Source organism: Amphibalanus amphitrite, unplaced genomic scaffold (assembly GCF_019059575.1).
Source record: "Amphibalanus amphitrite isolate SeventyFive unplaced genomic scaffold, NRLGWU_Aamphi_draft 000290F_arrow, whole genome shotgun sequence".
Lineage (NCBI taxonomy): Eukaryota > Metazoa > Arthropoda > Thecostraca > Balanomorpha > Balanidae > Amphibalanus > Amphibalanus amphitrite.
In genome coordinates, this window is record NW_024881785.1 from 655,582 (window position 1) to 672,834 (window position 17,253).

The window sequence follows — 17,253 nt, forward strand, 5'->3', positions numbered from 1 at the left end:
TGCTGTCTCAGTCAGTCTGCGCGATGAACTCGAGTTCTGCTACTGGTACATACCTATATACGGTAGGCATTGCAGAAACAAATGTAGGTTTTGTCATATACAACGTACGCTACGCGGAAGTTTTTCAAATTTCAACGGACTAGCAACATGCGTAGCGCAGTGCGTATGGAAGCTCGAGCTGGCAATCCAGTCAGCTGACGTGAAGCTGCTGATTGGCATCTTGGTTTTGTCATTTCACCACTTAACCCGCGCAACGAGAGGGGGCGGCTGTCCGACCCCCCCCCCCCCAAGCCTTTGCGAATAGCGGAAAAACAGCGGCACGTAGCGCCGCGAAATTTGGCACGAGTTTTCCCTCATCAATTTAACACATGGAATGCAAGTTTGAACCTCTTGCCTCTCAAGATCAGGTCACCTGGTCACTTCGGATGACCCAACCTCCAATCACTTTTTTTTTGCAATTTTGTCACCGTGTCAGAGCTACAGCAGATGACGGAGGCCTTTGAAAGTCGGAGGATGTAATGAGGTCATGGATGGCTGCAATTTGTTTATCTCGGAATTTTGATATCGATAACCTGAGGTCAGGTCAATTTCTTGACCTCCACATTATAAGTCAATGGGGGGGGGGGGGGAATCAATCCCCTGTTTTCCCCCTAAAACGAGTCGGAATGGCCCGATATACCATGAGTCACTTCATATACGATCAACCTTGACTACCTTGTGCCCTTTTTTGCTCTTGGCCAGCTGTAAGGTCATGTGACGTCATCAATGGTCACCAAATGTTTTTGCTAATAACTCTTTACAGGAACAAGATACAGCCACGCGGATGGTCTCATTGTGTTCAGCTCGTCAAGGCGCATCGAATGATATGCATGATGACCTCGAGGTCACGTGACCTGAGGTCAACCTTCGACCTTGACCTTTCGAGGTCAACACATATGGCTCGATGCGGATTGACGAGAGGATCACGATGGTGCCATTAGTTTCTCCCTAGCTTGGCTACTTCGAAAGATATTCGAGAAAAAACTGTTCATTTCTAGAGCAGTTATTTTGACTTTTTTACCCCTGTGACGTCATCTTTGACCTGACCTGAAAATGACATTTGTAAAAAATTTTAGACCTTGTCCGTGCATATCCCATGCCGTTTACTGCTTGTCGCTATCTTGCTTCGTTTTCGAGATCTCAGGGGAGGGGGTCAACCGCCCCCCGTCGGTTCAAAGTTCACCAAACCCCCGTCGGTGCGCGGGTCATTAACCCTCGCCGGCCGAGGGGGGGGGGCGGGTGCCGCCCCCCCCCATAGGGTTTTTTCGCGATAGCTCCGAACACGCTGGCGATAGACAGCTGAAACTTGGCATACCTGACCTTTGATCCAAGCCGCATCTTTTGACACCAACCGCATTTTTGGGTCAGGTCAGGTCACTGACCTATGACGTCATAAGTGAACCTCTGCACGGTCATCAGATGTCGCAACTTCGCAACGCCCTCACTGCCAGAGGAGATGTCACAGGGAAATGAAACTTGCAGGATCTAGTATCCATTATGAGTCTCACAACTTGTATATCTCGGATTTTTCCTAAAGGTCATATGAGGTCAGGTCATTTTCGTGACCTCACCATTATAAGTCAATGGGGAAAAATGAAAACTGCTATTCTGGCGCCGGGAACGATCTCCAACTATCTCAAGCACACAGAATCGTGATTTGATGCACTCCTTGCAAGGTCAGATGCGTCACTTTTGCACAGAGGTGAATAAAACTCAAAAGCTGTCACCTACGCGATGTCTAGCTGTCGGCAATTTTTCACAAGTCATATTGAAACAGAAGGTACCATTTTTTGCCGTTTTCTCATCACCTTTGAGGCCAAGAAAGTAAATTTGAAAATGAGGCTAGAATGTTAGAAATAAACTTATCTTTCAAATTTCAGACTCTGGGCATCACAACGCATCACCATATTTCAATACCTAGTTACACAACAAAAAATAAATCACTATCACTAAACTTACCTATAGGTCTGATCGACTTCCTATAGCTCGTCCTGGCTTCCTGATCCAGTTCAATCAGAACTCACGAAAGGATTGTCAGTTGTCACTGATTCATTTGTCTTTGCTTCAGTAGTCAAGACCAATTATCAACGCTCCTACCAAGTTTCTAGGACCGATGGTCATGGACCTCGCACCAGTTGTGGCCCAGATGTGACGTCCCCCGTCCCCAGTCGCCCGGTCCCTCCCTACTCCGTCGGCGGCCAAGGCCGCGTCGGTCCCCGCCTCCGCTCAACCGGCGACGAGCGGGGACGAGCTGTCGCGCTGTCGCCGTTTTTCCTGCGTTGTCTATGGCGCTTCACAACGCACCGGCTGTCGCACCGGCGGGATTTTTCAGCCCCAGCTGTCTACAAAGAGACGACGCTGTTAAATTTTTGTGCCGTGGTTCATAGTGGTCTTCTATGGGAAGACAGCTCTGATTGTAGCGGAAACGGCCTAGTTATCTACTTTAAATGCATCAACTGAGATGCTCGAATCTGTCTGTTTATTCCTATGGCTGTCGCCTACGCACGCAGGCGAGTAGCAGGGTTTTTTTCACCTCTGCTTTTGCAATGTTGACCTTGCGTGACGTCATTTATGACGTCATCAAGGTCATATTAGTTTTTCGTCAATAACTCTTGATCAAATTGAGCTAGCGAGACGAGAAAGCCACCAATGGACTCAGGAAGACCTGCCGAATCGAATGATATGCGACATGACCCCTTTCGACCAACTTCGTGACCTGGGGGTGCTGACTGCTGACCTGACCTTGACCTGAGGTCAACATCCCAAGTTGACCTGACCCGGACAAAAAGTATATCATTCGACGCGCCTGAGCGAGGCGAACACGATGCTGCCAAAATCGCGGCTCTGCGGCCGTTTTTTGCGAAGTTATTCACCAAAAACTGAACCGTACCCTGGGGCACTTGACCTGACCTCAGAGGTCACCGGTTGACCTAGGACCTTAAAATCGGGTACCAATCTCTGCGTCTCGTAACGGCGCACACGCTCGTTTTTTCCGCGACGCGCTAGCTCCACCAGGGGCGAAATGGCGAGGGGGGGGTCGTACCCGCCCCCCCCCCCCTCGGCCGGCGCGTATGTAGAAAACCAATAGGTCCGGCGAGGGTTAACCCTCGCATGTGTGCGGCGTTTGCCAGCTTCTAATGTGTAGGGGGGGGGGGTCGGTTGGACCCCCCCCTTGCCGTTTGGCCCCTGATCGAGCTAGAGCTTCGCGGAAAAAACGAGCGTGTTGCCCGTGACGAGAGGAAGCCGATGATACCCAATTTTAAGGTCCTAGGTCATTGGTTGACCTTCCAGGTCAGGTCAATGACCCGAAAACCGGGAAAATCGGGACCTGTTAGAAGTCGTAAAGTGTGGCTGCTGAGGGGTTTTTCGGGGTGCTGATCACGAATATCGTGTTAGTTTTGATCACAGATGATGTCTTGAAGCATTTAGACCAGGTCGGGTCAGGTCAGGTCAGGTCAACCAGTAGGCGTCGTGACGGGTATTCGTAGTACGTGTCAACCGCCTCTGACAGCTTCGTAACATGTTACGAAGTCACCAAAACTACTTCGTAAATGTTCAAATGGTTGCTAAATTCGAATTCAGCTCCAAACACTAGCCAAGAAACATGTAAAACTCGAAAAAGTGACCCGAGGTCACCCGAGGTCACCAAAGGTCAATGACCTGACCTGACCTTCAGGTGACCTTGACACACACGGGAGTAACATCAAATCACATGTTTGAACGTTTGAAACCACGAAAAGCTTACAAACACGCGGCTAGTGCGAGCCGACATACGCGAAATCGCGATTCCGGCCAAACATGGTCTCGGAAAAGAGGTCACAGGTCAAAGGTCATTTGGGTCAGGGTCATGAAATTTTCAGGGTAGGTGTAAAATTGATCAATGCGAGGGTACTGAAAGTTTCGCCGCGATCGGCCGCTTTTTACGCGAGTTATTCGCGAAAAACCATGGGGGGGGGGGGGTCCATCCGACCCCCCCCCCCCCCTACACATGCGAGGGTTAAAGCTGACTCTTAGCATTTTCAACCATTATGGTTCGTTATCTCATTTCCAATAAGGTGTAACGACTAACGGGTCGTAAAATGCTTAGCGCCTGGGGCCCTGGGCTTCTGTGCTCATCTGCCAACATTATGAAGCAGCTTCGATAAGTGAAGAACTGAGATAGGATTTTTATTCTTGCTGTGACGTCGGAACGTCGTAGAACAATAGACGCGTTTACATAGGGTTTGTTGGAAGCTTATATCTCCGTTCGTGATGTTGCAAAAGATGCCAATGGTGCTTGACAATTTACAAAACGATCCCCTCTAAATATTTGAAGACCACTGCAACGAAATTATCGCCAAATTAACGAGCTAGAGGCTAGAGCCTCGTCAAATACAATGGTGCAATTATAGTCACCGTGGTCAAATATGCTATGTAAACCGGGTTAATGGGATTCATGAATAAAAGCTGCATCTCCCTCACAAACCGTATGAATTAATTTTGCCATTACCTTTTCTTTTCAGGTTATTTATTCATCATGTTATCTTGTTGAAAACAAAAATGAATAGATATTTTTCAAGCAAAGCATCTTGGGTTATTAAAAGGACACCAATAAACGTACAACGGCCCACAGGAAATGCTAAAACATCATTCGTTACTGAGTATTATAATTTAGCACTCACGTATTAAATTATAATTTTCCTTCCAACTACATATTACCGTATGTACCTGTAAATGCATACCATTTTTTATACAATATCATCACTTTCTCTGTCTTTCAACAAACAATAATTTCCTATGAGGGTAAATTTTGAAACTTTACAGAAGAAAAGCGAATTGATTTTGGGTTTAGGGCTATTTTCACTTTACAAGTAATAGTGATGGAGCACAAGCAAGTACTTGTGGTGAATTTTGCCGGTCTTTGGTTTTTCTTTACCAGGCATGAAAATATTGCCTTGCAGTTTGATGATTTTACAGTCTTTTTTGAAGTATTTGAAAATATAAGCGCAATTTTGTGGTCATTCAATGTAAATGTTACAGAGAATGGTTTCTGAATGGCATGTTTCTCTTTGGATAGTGGTGTTTTTCAGAACATTTCAGTACTTCTTCACGCGGACCTTCTCATCTCGTTTTCTTCACCAGAGGGGACCGGTGGGGAAATGATGGCGCTGTGCTCCTCAAGAATTGTGGCGGCTGCCGCAAGGCACATTCCTCGGACCGCAACGAAGGTAAGAATCGTTCTGTATCAATATATCATCGTATTCTTCTTGTCTGTCAGAAATATTCAATGGTTTGCTACAGGAAGGCGTTTGTGGCGCACATGGTCCTGAAGGCTCGTACTGCCGAAATTTGTATTTATCTGGGAAAAAAGATTTTTTACTAGCTTTCGTTGCTCAATTCCTTGAATCTATGCTCCCTAACTGCCGAGGGCCTTTTTCAGGGATGGGACAGTCAACTTTTCCCAATTTGTATTGTGTTAAAAGACCTACAAGATGTTCATTGACACGCTCGCCGTTAGGCAGACGGTTTCATGCCACTATTTCTTTTGGTTTCAATATAGGTTTAAGATTGCTAATTGAAATTTAAGCCAATTATGAATTGATTTTTTCATTGTGAATTCCTGTTAGCCCTTGATTTTACTGGCATGGCAGTCCAGTATGAAAAGAGCATGACCAAGTGTAAAAAGTAACTGAGTATGGTTAGGTTAGATTTAGTTATATTATGCTTTGTTTGGCTAGGTGATGTTATTTTCAGGACCTTCCACTTTTATTACCTGTAGTAGCTTACCTTCCTAACATGCAGATTGCAGATGCATCAGTTGGGCGAACCAGGCTTTTGCACTGGAAAGTGGTGGCATCAATGATTTGGTGGTTGTTTGTGTGGAGCTTTTGCCATTCATTGAAAGATAAACAGTGTTTTGGTTCATTTTGGTGTACTCTTTCCTTCTAATGATTTGTGTATGAATGTGTAAAAAGACTCATATTGATGGGATTTTAGAAATATAAATATGGTTAGCCTGAAAAATAATATAAAAACAAGTGTAGCATTGGCCTTCAGATTTGCCAAAAAAAAGAGTCTTTAAAACAAGAATGTATAGCATACTGATATCACAGATTGCTTATTTATAGATAGTTCTAACCCTAGAACGCCTAGGGGGGGGTTGTATCAACCCCCCCCCTGAGGTTTTTTCGAAGTGCACGCTAAACGGCTTGTCATAGCGGGCTGAAATTTTCAATACCCTCTGGGGCAACCTTTGCGCATCTTATGCCGAAAAAATTGATCGGGTCATGTCAGGTCACGGAGTTATGACGTCATAAGAGGTACAGCCTCCGGCCGACAGTTACCAAACGTGTGCGCCGAATCCCTAGGTTTTCTGCCGGTGATACCCACATTGTTTGATGGATCATGATGAAACTTCCCATGCATGTTGGGGCAAGCATTGGCTATCGTGTGGTGCAAGAAAATTGACCGGGTCAGGTCAGGTCACGGAGCTATGACATCACAAGAGGAACAGCGTCCGGTACTATTTTTGAAAAGCGCCCGAACCACTATTTTGCTAATTCTTGTCACCTCAATGGGAATATGCAGCAATATTAGCTTCTATAGGGAGCAAATGGACCTCCCTAATCCAAAAATACAATCAGATTTCAAAAATTTAAATTTTGATTTTTCGAATTTCTGCCGCCGACTGTGACCTTGCCGACTTCCGGCGCTCCCAACGCGCCATTTTTAGAGCTAGGGAAACGAAATACATACCAAACGATAGAGAATTGATCAAGGAACACGATAGTGAAGGTTTCAAGTCGATATCTCCCACCGTTTTGCCGCAATCGCCGCGGAAAGTTGAAAAAGTTTGATTTTTTCGGAAAATTTGACCTTTTACCGGTCATAAGTAGGTCAAATGTTGACCTAGGACCAAAAAATATACCACCAATCGCGAGATCTCGTTGAGAGCAATCCGTTGGTTTTTTCCGCTAAGCTCTATGACCTTCCGTTTCGAAACGCCAGGGGGGGGGTCGTAACAACCCCCCCCCCCCGGTCGTTCGTGTTATGAGAAATGGCCTGGTCGTGCGAGGGTCAATCTAACATCAATAAAGATTGCTATCTTCATTTTACTCGTTTTTTTTTTAATCCATAAGAAGTCTTCATAACTGGCATGGTCATATTTGGTTCTGGTTTGCCATTCATAGGCATCAATATGGTTAGCATTGGTGATATTTTTGGGTTATCATATCATCCAGTAAGGCAATTGATCTGGTATGCTGTCTTATGTGCCCACTGCCCAGGTGTTAGCTACATGCCAGGGTTAGATAGGCACTCACTTTTACTAATGTTGTAGTTTCCTCCAAATGCCTGCTAGGAGATACACAACTTGTTGATGGTAACCATTGGTACCTATAATTGATAGTTACCTGAAATCAGTATTTCATTTGGGCATAATTTTAACATTCCTTTTGTGCAACTAGAATCATTTTTACTCTTAAAAGTTGCTCTCACAATTCCTTTGCTAATTGTTTTGTAGGTAGCCTATTTCCATATCAGTCTTATTTATTTGAAAGATAAAATGATTAGTGAAGCCTAATACAATGGTGAGAAGGCATTTCCAAGCTTAATTTTTCACCATTCATCTGCTGTTGTCAGAATTTTCCCCTCCAGAAAATCTGTTATAGGTCATTGCAAAAGATGAGAGGAATACAATTCTAGTCTATTTCTCATGTTTTATGCAGAACATACAGCATGAAACTAAAGGATTATTATTAATATATGATTATCAATAAAGGATCAAATATGATTATTATTTAGTGGGATGAGTTTACACCATTTTTTATCAGTTATCAGTAACAATTCTGCTCAGTTTGCCTGCTATCTTTTTCTCAAGATTGACAGATACAGTTATATCAGTAAGTTTGCCAGCCTTCTACAAACTACAGGGCTGCTTTTCTTTTACTTTTTACTGAGAAATTAGCTTGAGGTGTTAGAGTAATCATTGAATGTATGAGATCCAAGCACCAACAACAGAAGTATGTTAAACTGACCATGTAAAGCGGTACTCCAACCATATACCTTTTGGTTAAAAGACATGAACTGGGGGTCAGGAAAATGGGCAGAAAATGGCATAGGAAAATGCATTATAATACAGAATTAAAATAACTCATGATTTAATCCTGCCTGTATTGGTGTTTTGTCAGCTGCGAAGTGCAAGCGTTTGGGGGGTCTCAGTTCTGCCCCTGATTGACGTAGAGCTTCACGGAAAAAACGATCGGTTGCCCGTGGCGAGAGGAAGTCTAAGATCTCCAATTTCAAGGTCTTATGTCATAGTTGACCCTCCAGGTCAGGCCAATGACCCAAAAGTCTGGAAACTTGGGACGTTTTAGAACGTCGTGAAGTGATGTTGTTACGGGTGTTTTGGGGTGGTGATCACAAATGTCAGGTTACGTTTTTATCAGAGATGATGTTTTCATGCATTTAGACCAGGTCGGACTGGGTCAGGTTAGGTCAACCAGTAGGCTTGCTGCCGGGTATTATTCATAGTATGTCAACCACCACTGATAGCTTCGTAACATGTTACGAAGGCACCAAAACTACTTTGTAAATGTCAAATGGTTGCTAAATTCGAAATCAGCTCCAAAAACCACCCTAGAGACATGTAACACTTGAAAAAGTTAACAGAGGTCATCAAAGGTCAGTGATCTTGACCTGGCCTTCACTTATCATCCACCATAATGCATGGTACCAACATCATTTCACATGTCTGAACGTTTAAAACCACAAAAAAAAGCTGTAAACGCGGATAATGTGAACTGACATACGCTGAATCGCGATTCCGGCCAAACATGGTATCGAAGAATAGGTCACAGGTCAAAGGTCTTTTAGATCAGGGTCATGGATTTTCCAGAGTGTGTAAAATTGAAAAACTCGAGGGTACTGAAATTTTCGTAGCGATCGACTGCTTTTTGCGTGAGTTATTCGCGAAAACCTGAGATAGGTTCATTCGACCCCCCCCCCGCTCGTTCGTTCGTGTATTCACATTAAATCACTGGGGGGTGGCTTTTCATTAATGCATTGTCAATCTGTAAGAACAGGCTAAAATGTACACCATTCATAATGATATATACACACATTCGTCATCACAAAGAATTGTCAAACCGTGTCCACGTCTGATTTTGTAACAAGTGAAGTACTTTGGCTGTTCATTTAAAAGAATTCGCCCTTCGTAACCGGCACAGAACACATTGTAAGCATCGACCCCATAAGTGTGAGGGATTATTTGCCTAAAGTAAGATATTTTAGGATGCAGGCAGGCTGCCTGTTACAGAGGGGAGAAATTGCCCTGAGGAGTAAATGGTTTCTGAGCTATCAGTTGGTTTCTCAAAAGTGTTCATAAAAATATCAGAGAATGGTCAAACGATTTTAGCATATTAACGAGAGAAGGTACTCAGGCAACTCCATCGCATTCATTGATTTCAACTCCCAGTAGCTGCTCTTTTCCAAACACAGACCATTCACCATACCATGGGGAGTCTCAGTGCATGGAGCCCCAGCCAGGCAAACTCAAACCTGTGTTTTCACCACAAGATTTACGATTCCAGGTCAAATCTTCGTATGGCTTTTTAAACCCAGAAGAAGCGAACCAAACATAACATAACGTAGCCTGACCTGACTTGACTAACCTTACATGTTGGTCTTAATTTGACCCTACATGAACGTTTTACAAAAAGTGTAATGAACAAAAATTTGCGCGAACGAACAGTTGTCCGGTAACGCCAGAAATACATTTCTTATTGAGTAATAAGATGGACCGCTAGTTGATTGAGAACATGAGTGACATCATTCACGACATTTCAAGATACAATTCTAAACTATACTGAATTACTGATTATAGTGATTAGTGATAGATGTCGGAATGTAAATAGGAAATAGTGCTTTCTAGACTTCTTTCCAGAATAAGAAATGGAAATTAAGCTGTAGATGACTTCAGTTGGTAGTATTGCCTCCTAGCTCAATTCAATTTTATTGTTTCCCACAGGTTACCAAGACCTCGCTGCCGATTGTCCAGGTCGCCAGCCGCAAGTTCAGCGCCTCCAGCAGCCAGCATGCCGCCGGCTCCGCCGAGATCTCCTCCATCCTGGAGGAGCGCATCCTGGGTACGGAGTGCAGTTGTGGCAGAGATGGATTATTAAAGTGCGTTGTGATGTATGTCACAAATTGTAAAACTATGTTTTTAACCAGAATTTTGCATTATGTAATGGATGCTTTCAGGATCATGATAGTTTGTGCTGAAGCAACCACCCAAATAAAGCACAATCCATGAATACTCTGTAAAGTACACTCGGGGGCAGATTGATGTTCCACAACTCTTTATCCACCGGGGTCCTATGGCTCAGCATTGGCAGCAGCCGCCTGGTACCGGTAGACTGTGCCGCTTCACTTACTTGTCAAGCGGCACAGCCTACCCAACCGTATGACACCGGTCTGGGTCGGTGGCTGGAAGGTGATGTGAGCCGCCTGTGACGTCAGCGCAGCGGTGAGGGCCGAGCCCGGAGGCATGGCTCGGGTCGGCGCGGCGCGGCGGCTGGCGAGGGCTGGGGAGTGAGGTGGGGTGGGAGCACAGACCATCGCGCGGCTGAGCGAGTGTAGTTCAGTAGGCGGAACTATGGTCATGAGTACCCAAATATAGGAACGTCCCCATTTTTGGGAACGGAGTTCCCAAATATGGGAACGGGCGTTCCCATTTATGAGAACGGAAGGCAATTTTTCGGCCGTTCGCCCACTAAAACTCAAAAGTGCATCACGTCTCAAAAAAGTGCACGCTGATTTAAGTATCTACTAAATCTCCATAAAGTTATCTTTAATCTGACCGTGGAACAAGGAAATTGACCGTGGAATGATATTTTTAATGATTTTTTTAAAAATGACAGAATGGTGGAAATATGGGTTATACGACATTTAACATGCAATTTTAAGGAAAATGAAGCATTTTTTACATTTTGAGGTCAAGTTCAATAATTTTCGCCTGGTTATGAAGTTTCATTCTAGCGACACCAGATGCTGACATATGCAAGCGAACACGCGGACAGTCCCGAGGTAATATTGTTGACTTTTGGTGTCGGGGCGATCGACCGCGTGGAACGTCAGTGATTTTACCGAACTACTGTTGTAAACTCAGTTTCAGTGGTTTAAAATCATTCAGCTGTATTTTATCAGCCCTGAAAGACATATTTTATTTGGATGCTAGCTGTTTAGCGTTGTTTTATAAGCAGCGTCATGAGCGTGGTTTTTGTCTTCGGCGTTTCTAAGCATGATCGTTTGGGGGGATTTTCTCTGGATATAGGTCGCTCTGTGTGGCTTATTTATAATTTTCATGATGATTTCGATCATACCTCGTGCCCATCCTACCAGGCCTTTTGCCACTTAAACTCATTAAGAAAGGAAAAAACTAGATTTTCATTGGGACTAGGTGTTTTGAGGGTGTAACATATTCAGCGTTCCCATTTTTGGATACTTCTTGTGCTCGTCAACTCTCGGTGATTAGCAGACAGGTGCTTGACATGTCTCCACCCTCGGCGCGGACGGTGGATATAGGTATGGAAGACCTTGTTGAACATCGCTGAGCGTTGTGGATTACGTAATCCTGCAGAGGGGGGCGTGCCCGCTGCGAGATCGACGGGAATAAAAGCGCAGAAGACCGGGCGAAACATGCAACGGTCTTGCCGGAAAGGTCATCTGATGATTGTTGCGTTAACAATAATTTGCGGCGTTGGACGTGATGCTTGTTAATGAAAAGAGCCCCTGAAAGGCGTCGGTGAAATCGTTCCCAATTTTGGGTACGCCGTTCCCATAATAAGGAACGCTTGCAGCGCCAGTGTACGAGAGCGTTCCCAAATTTGGGCTCGCGGCCCGGGTGATGGACTGCTTTAGAAATAGGGTAACGATTTGAAACTACGATGGGCCTTACAATATCAAACTCTTTCCCAACAATATTGAGACAACTATCAGGCGGTTCACGATCGTTTTATATTTTTTGGACGTCATTTAACAGTTCTTTTTCTTGTTTAAAATAATGCCTACATGGCGTTCCCATATTTGGGTTTATCGTTCCCAAACATGGGAACGAAAATGCGTTCCCGAAAATGGGTACGCTTGACCATAGTTCCGCCTACTGAGTTAACTTTCGCGTCTCAAGGCGCCAATTATTCTACCTAACAATTGTGCCAAAGCAGTTGTTAAAATGTCCTATCCCCAAGACAGCGCCTAGCATGATACTTGCAATGCACATTACGACACACTTAAGCGTGGCAATGGGACAGCCGATAGAACTTATGTCACTCGTGCATCGAGGTGCGGACTGCGGAGCTATATTTTGTATAACATATAAGTATTAAGGCCTTGATTGAGCAGATTGGTGTCTATTGTTTCGCACAGCAATCGTCCAGAGACGTGGGAACTGGGGGTTATGAGTAGTGCCGCAGCCAACGTTCCAATTTAAAGCGATTATTGCTGTTGCTCTAATATGTGGTCGCAGCCTCCAATAGCAAACCGTTCCAACCAGAAGCCAAAAAGTCGGCCACTCAGGGGGGTTCGAACCGGGCTTCTCCCACCGGCCAATTCACGACACGAGCGTTCATCCACTGAGCTACCGAGAACGGTCCTCGTCCGCACAAAACAAAATGGCATTGACCCGCTGACCGCCAATGACAGTATTGTGACATTTGATCGCGTTTGACCGCGGCGGATGATCGCTGGTTTCGGCAGCTCAGTGGATACACGCTAGCGTCGTGGGGTAACCGGTTGGAGAAACCCGGTTCGAACCGTCCCAGTTGCGCGACTTATTTGTTCCTAGATGGAACGGTTTGCTATTGGTGGCTGCGACCACACATTAGAGGAACAGTGAGTTGCTTAAAGTTGGGACGCCGCGTTATCCAAAAACCCCAGTTCCCACGTCTCTGGACGATTGCTGTGCGAAATAATACACCAATGAGCTCAATCAAGGCCTTAATACTTATCTGTTAAAAACAATGTAGCTCCGCAACTCGATGCACGTGTGATATAAATTCTATCGGCTGTCCCAATGCCACGTTTAAGTGTGTCGTAACTCGTAATGTGCATGGCAAGTATGATGATAGGCACTGTCTTGGGGATAGGACATTTTAACAACTGCTTTAGCACAATTGTTAGGTAGAATAATTAGCGCCTTGAGACGCGAAAGTTAACTACACTCGCTCAGCCGCGCGATGGTCTGTGCTCCCACCCCACCTCACTCCCCACTCCCCAGCCCTCGCCAGCCGCCGCGCCGCGCCGACCCGAGCCATGCCTCCGGGCTCGGCCCTCACCGCTGCGCTGACGTCACAGGCGGCCCACATCGCCTTCCAGCCACCGACCCAGACCGATGGCATACGGTGTGGGTAGGCTGTGCCGCTTGACAAGTAAGTGAAGCGGCACAGTCTACCGGTACCAGGCGGCTGCTGCCAATGCTGAGCCATAGGAACCCGGTGGATAAAGAGTTGTGGAACATCAATCTGCCCCCGAGTGTACCTATCTATATGGTAAAGTGTCTTTCTCTGTGTAAGGGCAGTAGCCTGCTTGTTGCGCTGCCCTAAGGAGAGAAAGTACACTAATTGGTGTCCTGCTGATCTGCTGCGTGGCTCAGCATGTAGCGGGGTAAAGGTCACCAACACATAGATACCAGACATGTGCATGGATCCGAGTGATGGATCTATGATCTCAGTGGATCTCGAAGCAAAGTACAGGTTGGGATCTATGATCCCACCGGATCCGGCGTGAAAAATACATCTTGGATCTATGATCTCATATGATCTGACGATAAATCAAGAATATGGATCTATGATCTGAGTGGATCCCGCCATGAAAGGGTTTCTATGCCAATAAGTGGCACAAAACTATGGATTCTGACGTGCTATCACATAAAATCACTAAAACGGAACGTTTGTGAGTTGAAACAAGTGCTTTTTTGGGATATATGTGTTGACAAAAAATAAGTGAGGATCTATGATCTCAATGGATCTCAAGCAAAAAATGAGACTCAGATCTGTGATCCCTACGGATCTCTCGATAAAATACAGAGCTGAATCTATGATCCCGTCGGATCCGGGATCAGGATCCGTGGGATCAGATCCCAGATCCATTTTCTCGGATCCATGCACATGTTTGATAGATACCTTGCCTGCCTTAGCTTCAGTACTTATTGCAAAATGTCATTTCGCCGCTTTTTCCTCGATTAGTCCGAATTCTGTATGAATCCGGCGCCGTGACTAACCCCGCCTCCATCCCCTGGTCCACCGTCAGGCACCTCGACCAAGGCCGACCTGGAGGAGACGGGCCGGGTGCTCAGCATCGGAGACGGTATCGCCCGTGTCTACGGCCTCAAGAACATCCAGGCCGACGAGATGGTGGAGTTCTCCTCTGGCCTCAAGGTGAGGGCTATGTGCAATCGTCGAGGATCTGGGAACTGGCAGGAGTTTCAGAGCTAGATTCTAGCTCCGGCTCTTATTCTGTCGAGTATTAGTGGACGCTGTCACAGCAATTGATTTTCTGGTGCGATAAAACGACGTCTGCTTTGATTTTGTGGTAACTTTCGGAAGATCCCTGACAGCTTTCTCTGCTAACTTGGCCAATGCCATGTATCACTTAGTTTCGCCGAGAGAATTCGTAGCGTTAAAAGTGCTCGTCAGTTTCCAGAACCTTAGTTCATTCATAAAACTGACACTTGAATTTTTATGGGAATCACATATTGTCTCCCTGAGGGCTGCACATGACGCGCTACTGTTGTGTTCCCACAGGGCATGGCTCTGAACTTGGAGGCCGACAACGTCGGCGTGGTCGTGTTCGGTAACGACAAGCTGATCCGCGAGGGAGACATCGTGAAGCGGACCGGCGCCATCGTGGACGTGCCCGTCGGAGAGGGCCTGCTCGGCCGCGTCGTCGACGCCCTGGGCAACGTTATCGACGGCAAGGGACCCATCAAGGATGCCTCCAGGTGAGTGGTGTGGGGAGGCCGGGCGCTAGACGGGTGGGTGTGTGAGAAACAGCTGCGGGCTACTGGTGGGGTCGTCGCCAAAACAATTCTAAAAGCTGTCTGAGGAGAGATGCTTCCAACTTCCAAGGAGTTTCAGTAGCTCGGAATGTCGAGTTTAGTTGTTTTGGCTGGGTACTTTGTTGTGCGTGAGTATCATCCCATAAATACCGAGCCATATTCAGCCTTATGACTGACCGCCGTGTGTCTGTCCTCCAGGGCCCGTGTGGGTCTGAAGGCCCCCGGTATCATCCCGCGCCAGTCGGTGCGCGAGCCCATGCAGTCGGGCATCAAGGCCGTCGACTCGCTGGTGCCCATCGGCCGTGGGCAGCGTGAGCTGATCATTGGCGATCGGCAGACCGGCAAAACCGCCGTCGCCATCGACACCATCATCAATCAGAAGCGCCTCAACGACGGTCAGGACGAGAAGAAGAAGCTCTACTGCATCTACGTGGCCGTCGGACAGAAGCGCTCCACCGTGGCGCAGATCATGAAGCGTCTGACCGACATGGACGCCATGAAGTACACCATCATCGTGTCGGCGACGGCGTCGGACGCGGCGCCGCTGCAGTACCTGGCCCCCTACTCGGGCTGCGCCATGGGCGAGTACTTCCGCGACAACGGAAAGCACGCGCTCATCATCTACGACGATCTGTCCAAGCAGGCTGTGGCGTACCGTCAGATGTCGCTGCTGCTGCGCCGGCCGCCCGGCCGCGAGGCCTACCCTGGCGACGTGTTCTACCTGCACTCGCGTCTGCTGGAGCGCGCCGCCAAGATGTCCGACAAGAACGGCGGCGGCTCGCTGACTGCGCTGCCCATCATCGAGACCCAGGCCGGCGACGTGTCCGCCTACATCCCCACCAACGTCATCTCCATCACCGACGGCCAGATCTTCCTGGAGACTGAGCTGTTCTACAAGGGCATCCAGCCCGCCATCAACGTCGGTCTGTCCGTGTCCCGTGTCGGAGCGGCCGCCCAGGTCAAGGCCATGAAACAGGTGAGAGTGCGGCCTTGGGAGGATGGCAGCCTTTCTCTGTGTAAGGACAGTACTCAGCCAGTCATGCTGTTCTAAGGAGAGAAAGTACAGAAACTGACAGCTTACCAACCTGCTTCATGACTCAATATTGAAGCAGGGTGGAGCTTCGACCACATTTCATTTCAGAGCTTACGTTTTAGCGCGATGACGTTCATATAATGTGGTGTTCACGATAATTGCTACACCTATCTGTATATTTTCACCGTCGACCTTTATGCCACCATCCGCGGGACCGCTCCGATGTCCCATGCGTCGTTTCCTGCTCGGTGTCTGACTCTGGCTCCGGTGGCGCCACCAGGTGGCCGGCTCGATGAAGCTGGAGTTGGCCCAGTACCGTGAGGTGGCGGCCTTCGCGCAGTTCGGCTCCGACCTGGACGCGTCCACCCAGCAGCAGCTCAACCGTGGTGTGCGGCTCACCGAGCTCCTGAAGCAGGGACAGTACGGTGAGTGTCGTAATGAGGTCTCACGACGGCTTATCGGGCGGGTGCCGCGGCTATTTTTGGGATATTGATAGTGGTTAATCTCTGATAGTGATAAGTTATCTTGACGGGATTGAAGTTCGCGAGCTGTTTTCAATGTTAACGGTTTCAAGGCTGCCTGATTCTAACTGAATGTTTTGCGATCCAGAGTCGTTCTTTCGAGTTGAGTTTTTGTTCCCATTGTTCTGACGCTCCGGTGTGTGCGCGTCCTCAGTGCCGATGGCCGTGGAGGAGCAGGTGGCCGTCATCTACTGCGGTGTGCGCGGACACCTGGACAAGGTGGATCCCACCAAGATCACCAAGTTCGAGAAGGACTTCCTGGCGCACATCCGCGTCACCGAGAAGGACCTGCTGGCGCGCATCGCCAAGGAGGGCTCCCTGTCGCCCGAGTCGGACGCCGCCCTCAAGAAGGTCGTCCTGGACTTCATGTCGAGCTGGTCGGCCTAAGCGGCGGACGTGTGCGGTGCGCGGTGGGCCGATTTTTATGTAGTAGTGCAAACTGCCACACAGGCCGATCGTGTGTGTCCAGAGTACTTGTTCATGTGCGCAAGAGTGGGAGCGGTGATACGACGAGGACGCGGTTCCCGCGGCCCGGACGCGCTGCTGTTATATCGGTGCGCCCGAAATAGACCACGACCGACGACTTGCCGTCTTTGGAGAAGGAGATTGTGATTTATTAGAGCACTTGA

General features: G+C 47.3%; 1 protein-coding gene across 1 annotated transcript; it reads left to right on the top strand.

The window, feature by feature from the left end:
- Positions 1–4,885: 4,885 nt before the first annotated feature.
- On the top strand, positions 4,886–17,207 carry LOC122387594 (ATP synthase subunit alpha, mitochondrial-like). The gene is made up of 7 exons (XM_043377938.1): positions 4,886–5,246; positions 10,046–10,163; positions 14,323–14,450; positions 14,817–15,013; positions 15,269–16,046; positions 16,384–16,528; positions 16,779–17,207. Exons 1-7 carry the CDS (start codon positions 5,073–5,075, stop codon positions 17,009–17,011), a joined length of 1,773 nt encoding a protein of 590 aa, XP_043233873.1. The 5' UTR covers positions 4,886–5,072; the 3' UTR covers positions 17,012–17,207.
- Positions 17,208–17,253: the final 46 nt, after the last annotated feature.

What these genes read in the sequence shown, in the direction of transcription:
- LOC122387594 (XM_043377938.1), top strand. Translation starts at nt 5,073, where the DNA reads ATGGCATGTTTCTCTTTGGATAGTGGTGTTTTTCAGAACATTTCAGTA. An exon ending in TTCCTCGGACCGCAACGAAG is followed by an intron (nt 5,247 to 10,045) that starts GTAAGAATCGTT and finishes TGTTTCCCACAG; the next exon opens with GTTACCAAGACCTCGCTGCC. An exon ending in AGTTCTCCTCTGGCCTCAAG is followed by an intron (nt 14,451 to 14,816) that starts GTGAGGGCTATG and finishes GTGTTCCCACAG; the next exon opens with GGCATGGCTCTGAACTTGGA.